Source organism: Petromyzon marinus, chromosome 44 (genome assembly GCF_048934315.1).
Source record: "Petromyzon marinus isolate PM22_M1 ecotype Great Lakes invasive population chromosome 44, UKy_Petmar_22M1.pri1.0, whole genome shotgun sequence".
In the NCBI taxonomy this organism is placed as follows: domain Eukaryota; kingdom Metazoa; phylum Chordata; class Hyperoartia; order Petromyzontiformes; family Petromyzontidae; genus Petromyzon; species Petromyzon marinus.
Window position 1 is genome coordinate 8,612,500 of NC_133710.1, and position 8,928 is coordinate 8,621,427.

At 46.8% G+C, this 8,928-nt stretch overlaps 1 protein-coding gene and 1 long non-coding RNA gene across 2 annotated transcripts in view; one reads left to right on the top strand and one right to left on the bottom strand.

Annotated features, from left to right (window-relative positions):
- LOC142930896 (uncharacterized) overlaps positions 1-8,928 on the bottom strand; it is a 315,254-nt gene that overhangs the window by 62,869 nt on the left and 243,457 nt on the right. The window lies entirely within an intron of this gene.
- Positions 1-8,928, top strand: part of LOC116951834 (solute carrier family 46 member 2-like) — a 33,723-nt gene that overhangs the window by 19,049 nt on the left and 5,746 nt on the right. The window contains exons 4-5 of the mRNA XM_076073990.1: positions 4,487-4,570; positions 8,056-8,212. Coding sequence (XP_075930105.1) covers positions 4,487-4,570; positions 8,056-8,212 — 241 coding nt within the window. The remainder of the gene's footprint in view (positions 1-4,486; positions 4,571-8,055; positions 8,213-8,928) is intronic.

An 8,928-nucleotide genomic window follows, 5' to 3' on the forward strand; every position in this document is an offset into this window, starting at 1 on the left:
AGGGTGATACTCTACATAGTTGCCTCTACAGGGTGATACTCTACAAAGTTGCTCTACAGGGTGATACTCTACAAAGTTTCCTCTAGAGGGTGACACTCTACAAAGTTGCCTCTACAGGGCGACACTCTACATAGTTGCCTCTAGAGGGTGACACTCTACATAGTTGCCTCTAGAGGGTGACACTCTACATAGTTGCCTCTAGAGGGTGACACTCTACATAGTTGCCTCTATAGGGTGATACTCTACAAAGTTGCCTCTACAGGGTGACACTCTACATAGTTGCCTCTACAGGGTGATACTCTACAAAGTTGCCTCTACAGGGTGACACTCTACATAGTTGCCTCTACAGGGTGACACTCTACAAAGTTGCCTCTATAGGGTGACACTCTACAAAGTTGCCTCTACAGGGTGATACTCTACAAAGTTGCCTCTACAGGGTGACACTCTACATAGTTGCCTCTACAGGGTGACACTCTACAAAGTTGTCTCTACAGGGTGATACTCTACAAAGTTGCCTCTACAGGGTGACACTCTACAAAGTTGTCTCTAGAGGGTGATACTCTACAAAGTTGCCTCTACAGGGTGATACTCTACAAAGTTGCCTCTACAGGGTGATACTCTACATAGTTGCCTCTACAGGGTGATACTCTACAAAGTTGCCTCTACAGGGTGACACTCTACATAGTTGCCTCTACAGGGTGATACTCTACAAAGTTGCCTCTACAGAGTGATACTCTACATGGTTGCTTCTACAGGGTGATACTCTACAAAGTTGCCTCTACAGGGTGACACTCTACATAGTTGCCTCTACAGGGTGACACTCTACAAAGTTGCCTCTACAGGGTGATACTCTACAAAGTTGCCTCTAGAGGGCTACACTCTACAAAGTTGTCTCTACAGGGTGATACTCTACAAAGTTGCCTCTACAGGGTGACACTCTACATAGTTGCCTCTACAGGGTGATACTCTACAAAGTTGCCTCTACAGGGTGATACTCTACATGGTTGTCTCTACAGGGTGATACTCTACAAAGTTGCCTCTACAGGGTGACACTCTACATAGTTGCCTCTACAGGGTGACACTCTACATAGTTGCCTCTACAGGGTGACACTCTACAAAGTTGTCTCTACAGGGTGATACTCTACAAAGTTGCCTCTACAGGGTGACACTCTACAAAGTTGCCTCTACAGGGTGACACTCTACATAGTTGCCTCTACAGGGTGATACTTTACAAAGTTGCCTCTACAGGGTGATACTCTACATAGTTGCCTCTACAGGGTGAGACTCTACATAGTTGCCTCTACAGGGTGATACTCTACAAAGTTGCCTCTACAGGGTGATACTCTACATAGTTGCCTCTACAGGGTGACACTCTACAAAGTTGCCTCTACAGGGTGATACGCTACAAAGTTGCCTCTACAGAGTGACACTCTACATAGTTGCCTCTACAGGGTGACACTCTACAAAGTTGCCTCTACAGGGTGACACTCTACATAGTTGCCTCTACAGGGTGATACTCTACATAGTTGCCTCTACAGGGTGATACTCTACAAAGTTGCTCTACAGGGTGATACTCTACAAAGTTTCCTCTAGAGGGTGACACTCTACAAAGTTGCCTCTACAGGGCGACACTCTACATAGTTGCCTCTAGAGGGTGACACTCTACATAGTTGCCTCTAGAGGGTGACACTCTACATAGTTGCCTCTAGAGGGTGACACTCTACATAGTTGCCTCTAGAGGGTGACACTCTACAAAGTTGCCTCTAGAGGGTGATACTCTACAAAGTTGCCTCTACAGGGTGACACTCTACATAGTTGCCTCTACAGGGTGACACTCTACATAGTTGCCTCTACAGGGTGACACTCTACATAGTTGTCTCTACAGGGTGATACTCTACAAAGTTGCCTCTACAGAGTGATACTCTACATAGTTGCCTCTACAGGGTGACACTCTACATAGTTGCCTCTACAGGGTGACACTCTACAAAGTTGCCTCTACAGGGTGACACTCTACATAGTTGCCTCTAGAGGGTGACACTCTACAAAGTTGTCTCTACATGGTGACACTCTACAAAGTTGCCTCTAGAGGGTGACACTCTACATAGTTGCCTCTACAGGGTGACACTCTACATAGTTGCCTCTACAGGGTGATACTCTACAAAGTTGCCTCTACAGGGTGGCACTCTACATAGTTGCCTCTACAGGGTGATACTCTACAAAGTTGCCTCTAGAGGGTGACACTCTACAAAGTTGTCTCTACAGGGTGACACTCTACATAGTTGCCTCTACAGGGTGATACTCTACAAAGTTGCCTCTAGAGGGTGACACTTTACAAAGTTGCCGCTACAGGGTGATACTCTACATAGTTGCCTCTACAGGGTGATACTTTACAAAGTTGCCTCTAGAGGGTGATACTCTACAAAGTTGCCTCTACAGGGTGATACTCTACAAAGTTGCCTCTACAGGGTGATACTCTACAAAGTTGCCTCTAGAGGGTGACACTCTACAAAGTTGTCTCTACAGGGTGACACTCTACAAAGTTGCCTCTACAGGGTGACACTCTATATAGTTGCCTCTACAGGGTGACACTCTACAAAGTTGTCTCTACAGGGTGACACTCTACAAAGTTGCCTCTACAGGGTGATACTCTAAATAGTTGCCTCTACAGGGTGACACTCTACATAGTTGCCTCTACAGGGTGATACTCTACAAAGTTGTCTCTACATGGTGACACTCTACATAGTTTTCTCTACAGGGTGATACTCTACATAGTTGCCTCTACAGGGTGACACTCTACAAAGTTACCTCTAGAGGGCGATACTTTACAAAGTTGTCTCTACAGGGTGATACTCTACATAGTTGCCTCTATAGGGTGACACTCTACAAAGTTGCCTCTACAGGGTGACACTCTACAAAGTTGTCTCTACAGGGTGACACTCTACAAAGTTGCCTCTACAGGGTGACACTCTACAAAGTTGTCTCTACAGGGTGATACTCTACAAAGTTGCCTCTACAGGGTGACACTCTACAAAGTTGCCTCTACAGGGTGACACTCTACATAGTTGCCTCTACAGGGTGATACTCTACAAAGTTGCCTCTAGAGGGTGACACTCTACAAAGTTGCCGCTACAGGGTGATACTCTACATAGTTGCCTCTACAGGGTGACACTCTACATAGTTGCCTCTACAGGGTGATACTCTACAAAGTTGTCTCTAGAGGGTGATACTTTACAAAGTTGCCTCTAGAGGGTGACACTCTACAAAGTTGCCTCTACAGGGTGATACTCTACAAAGTTGCCTCTACAGGGTGATACTCTACAAAGTTGCCTCTAGAGGGTGACACTCTACAAAGTTGTCTCTACAGGGTGACACTCTACAAAGTTACCTCTACAGGGTGATACTCTACAAAGTTGTCTCTACATGGTGACACTCTACATAGTTTTCTCTACAGGGTGATACTCTACAAAGTTGCCTCTACAGGGTGACACTCTACAAAGTTACCTCTAGAGGGCGATACTTTACAAAGTTGTCTCTACAGGGTGATTTCTCTACGCAACGCACTTGCGTGTCTTCTCCCGATGCGTCCTCGGTCCGTCACCGCGTCTCGTTTCGGTACGATGTCCGACGTTTTTGCTCCGCGTGTTACGAGTTTTTTTGGGAACTGAAATTTACCGTGAATATGTGTCCCCACGAAGCTCCCACCAGAACGTAGAATGAAACGTCGGACATCATGCTGAAACAACGACACAGTTATTATTTGCTCAACAACAACAACAGCGTGCATTGCAACTGGTCTTGGCCGAAACATTAACTCGATGAATAATTTTCTAAAAAGTACTCAATTGGGACGACACGTTGTAACCACACACCCCACGCAGGGAAGCTTGGCAGGAAATCTTGTAACAGTCTTGAGACTCGGTGACGCTCCCCTGGATGAAGTCAATAAGCATAACACGTTTTAATTTTATTCCATCGCATTGCAAAATAGTCCGCCGGCTTCACTGTAAATGCAAACCCCGTGGAGTTCTTGAATCGCACCACTGCAGATAGAAGCGCGGAGTTGCAGAGATAATCGCTGAGCTGCAGATCGAATCTCGAAACGACCGATAGAATCGGGGAGCTGCAGAGAGAATCGCGGTGCTGCTGGAGAGAATCGCGAAGTTGCAGGGAGAAAGGTGAAATGCGGCGTCGCTTTTTTAATCGGCCAAACATTCGTTTTCATGAGCGTCAAACTTACAATATCTGAACAGTTTTTCACCTCGTCAGGTATTTTTTGAGTGTTGGGAAAGAAAAAAACCTGGAACGCCGTGCACGCAAGGGAAGGGCATCCGTATTTTGAAAAATATTTAGCTGCTGAAATGTGATGACATTGGGCACATTCCGTGTGATTTAGCAATTGGAGAAAGTGTTCCGTGCACCCTTTTAAATGTGTTTTGGATGTCAATTGTACACTGACGCGCTTCCCCGTTCCCCCTTCTCGTTGCAGCAAGGGTCCTGATGCAGTTATCTTTGATGCCTCTGCCCAACATTCGCTCTTCCATGGCAAAAATCACTGACCCGCAGTGGCTGGGTAAGCTGTGGGGATCAGGATCGGAATTTACAGGGCACTTCACCCGTTCCCGTCTCGACGACGTACAGTACGTGTACGTCATCAGTTTTTTCTTCCGATTACGTTCCGATGACGTAAGTATGCACGTACGCCAGATAAATAAATACAATTTACGAAATATCTTAATAAGTTTGCCGGTAAATAAAATTTACTTTACTGGTACCAAGGTTCCCACAAGGCCGTGCGGGAGGGCGTGTTGCACAGTTTGACATCAGCTGTCAGCGTGCGGTCATGTCGCTACGGTTCTCTGCGGTAACAATTTGTTTGACATCAACGGCGCGACTACACACCTCTCTCTAAATACAATTGACGTCTCAGAATGGGAAAGGGTTAAATGAATACCTCTGCGACTCAGAAAACACCTCGAAACGATTGCAATGTTGCTGCTGCAGTCTTAGGCCAACGGGAGCCCGAGGGGGCCACCCGCCCTCATGTGGCACAGGGCAACGGCAGCGCCGGAAAGAAAATGGGGGGACTGATTATGATGATGATGATGATGATGGCACGTGGTTTTTTCCCAATGAAGTAAAAATTGCGAGTAACTTACCGAAAGTCAACAATATCGAGACCGCAAACGTCGGCACACGTGGCCTGCTCCTTTGTTGAGTCACACCGCCGGGGGATTTTGAACGTCCACGGCGAGACGCAGACCCGCAAGCAGCCACGGTTATTTTTGTTTTTCCTCTCTGACTTAATGTTTCTCGAAACAATTTCTCCATCTCACTACGTATAACAGCAACGCGTGTTATATGACATCACATTTATCACTCTATTTAAGCAACGAAACTGGTGGACTTCGCCACAAATCTGGCTGTCGCCTGATGAAGCTGGTTGTAATTACTGGCGAAACGTCGTACTCAGATTGTAAATTGTTGTAGCTTGGCTCTCCAACACACAACCGGTTAGCGCTGTACCAGTGACGAATTGGCCACGTTCTGTTTACGTGACAACCCTTACTAGTTGGCTGTGTCGGGTGGTGGCGGGTTTTAACGACACAACATTTATATATTTACGTGATCTAACCCGAAACAAAAAAAAAACTATTTACGAACACACAAAAAGTTAAAAGGTAACTACAGTTTCGACGATGCTTGTTTTTCGTGTCGGGGCACTGAGCCGAAACCGTCACGCTTGCTACGCTCGAATCGAGAAGCTGATTAAACCGCGGGCAAACAAAGTCCCACTGGTTTAATCGCAATGCCCCTTGCATCCGGCAAGGCAGAAACTATGTCTCAACGGTTCTGTGAACGAGCCTCCTCGCAATGGGATGTCCTGTGGGGCAATTCCACCCAATGGAGGGATTTTTTGCAGAAGTTGGGCGGCTCTGTAGCGGTGGCACTTGGCAAAAGGTAACTGGGAAAAAGTGTCAGGCCCCCCCCCCCCTCGAGTAGCTCAAAAGAACGCCCCCCCAAAACCATAAACAATAGGAATAGGAATGCACCAAATATCAGCTCAAATGTAGTCTCTCATGAACATAAACATAAATAAGTAGTGGGGTGTTTGTTTCCGTATCATCTGTCAGGGACTGGCTCATTGATGTTGCAGCGTTGTGGGATGCAATTTCACGAATGACGCTCTGTCAAATGAAATTATCTGCAGCTCTTGTCCCTCATCTCACTACATCTCTAACTCACTACATCTCTATCTCACTACATCTCTATCTCACTACATCTCTAGCTCACTACATCTCTAGCTCACTACATCTCTAGCTCACTACGTCTCACTACATCTCACTACATATCTATCTCACTACATCTCACTACATCTCCATCTCACTACATCTCTATCTCACTACATCTCACTACATCTCTATCTCACTACATCTCACTACATCTCACTACATCTCTATCTCACTACATCTCTATCTCACTACATCTCCATCTCACTACATCTCTAACTCACTACATCTCTATCTCACTACATCTCTATCTCACTACATCTCTATCTCACTACATCTCCATCTCACTACATCTCTATCTCACTACATCTATATCTCACTACATCTCTATCTCACTATATCTCTAGCTCACTACATCTCACTACATCTCACTACATCTCTATCTCACTACATCTCCATCTCACTACATCTCCATCTCACTACATCTCCATCTCACTACATCTCTATCTCACTACATCTCTATCTCACTACATCTCTATCTCACTACATCTCACTACATCTCCATCTCACTACATCTCACAACATCTCCATCTCACTACATCTCTAACTCACTACATCTCACAACATCTCCATCTCACTACATCTCTAACTCACTACATCTCCATGTCACTACATCTCTATCTCACTACATCTCACTACATCTCTATCTCACTACATCTCCATCTCACTACATCTCTATCTCACTACATCTCACTACATCTCCATCTCACTACATCTCTATCTCACTACATCTCACTACATTTATATCTCACTGCATCTCTATCTCACTACATCTCCATCTCACTACATCTCTATCATCTCACTACATCTCTATCTCACTACATCTCCATCTCACTACATCTCTATCTCACTACATCTCACTACATCTCCATCTCAATACATCTCTATCTCACTACATCTCACTACATTTATATCTCACTGCATCTCTATCTCACTACATCTCCATCTCACTACATCTCCATCTCACTACATCTCTATCTCACTACATCTCACAACATCTCCATCTCACTACATCTCTAACTCACTACATCTCTATCTCACTACATCTCACTACATCTCTATCTCACTACATCTCTATCTCACTACATCTCTATCTCACTACATCTCCATCTCACTACATCTCTAACTCACTACATCTCTATCTCACTACATCTCTATCTCACTACATCTCTATCTCACCAAATCTTTAACTCACTGCATCTCTATCTCACTACATCTCTAACTACATCTCCATCTCACTACATCTCACTCCATCTCACTACATCACACCACCGTGTCCCTCACAACCCCCACTCATGAACGGTGTTCACTCTACCCACGTGTGCTCCACAACCCCCACTAATGAACGATGTTCACTCTGCCCGTGTGTCCCACACAACCCCCACTCATGAACGGTGTTCACTCTACCCACGTGTCCTCCACAATCCCCCACTCAGGAACGGTCTTCACTCTGCCCGCGTGTCCTCCACAATCCCCCACTCATGAACGGTGTTCACTCTGCCCGTGTGTCCTCCACAACCCCCACTCATGAACGGTGTTCACTCTACCCACGTGTGTCCTCCACAACCCCCACTCATGAACGTTGTTCACTCTGCCCGCGTGTCCTCCACAATCCCCCACTCATGAACGGTGTTCACTCTGCCCACGTGTGTCCTCCACAACCCCCACTCATGAACGGTGTTCACTCTGCCCACGTGTCCTCCACAATCCCCCACTCATGAACGGTGTTCACTCTACCCACGTGTGTCCTCCACAATCCCCCACTCAGGAACGGTGTTCACTCTGCTCGCGTGTGCAATGAGCCTCGTCCGGGTGGTCGGTTCCATCACGTTCAACTACATTTACAAGGATAGCCTGGAGCTGCCCTTCTGCCTGCCCTTCTTGATCTCTGGCATCGTGGGAGTCACCATCCTCCTCCCGCTTGGGTGAGTGTCACCGCTTCGACTGCGCCGGGCCGTGGGCGGTTTAACCCCCGCACACTCGATCGGTCAATCGAATTTTGTTTCACGTGCCGATATCGCCCTCAATGAAGTCCGTGCATCGGTCGGTGTCACGTTGCAACGGATCGGGAAACGGTTACAGGGGGCGTAGAGCAAGAGGAATGGGAAAAGAAACGCATCACCACCTCAGCGGGGAACACCGATTTGAGCAAAGTGAATTGCAGCGGTGCGCAACGAATAGCATAAAGGAGGTAAGTAGTAATGACAAATAAATAAATAATGGGACGTAGAAAAAATGTTCAATGTTATATATATTAAATTACATTTTATGGGAAGCCAAGTCTGAACGGCCCTGTCTCCTGATGCCACTGCTGGCAGAAGAGCCTTAACCAGAGGCAGCTACAGACAGCCGCTACGGATCGCATTTGGCCTACTCTTCCTCGCTGGCCACACACATCTTGGAAGAGGTGGGATTTGCCCAACACTTTACCCCCCACCGAGCGCGACCTGACAACCAACTAAGTGGACAGAGGTGGAGCGGAGCAGGCGGGGGGGCGGGGGGGGGGATGAGGATTTTACAAAAACGTTGCCCGTTGCCGTGCCGGGAGAATGAACCCAGCCACTGTTATTCCAGCGCCCGGACCAATGCAACCGCGTCCACTATTCGTCGTATCACGCGCCGAACATACGTCCCGTTGCAG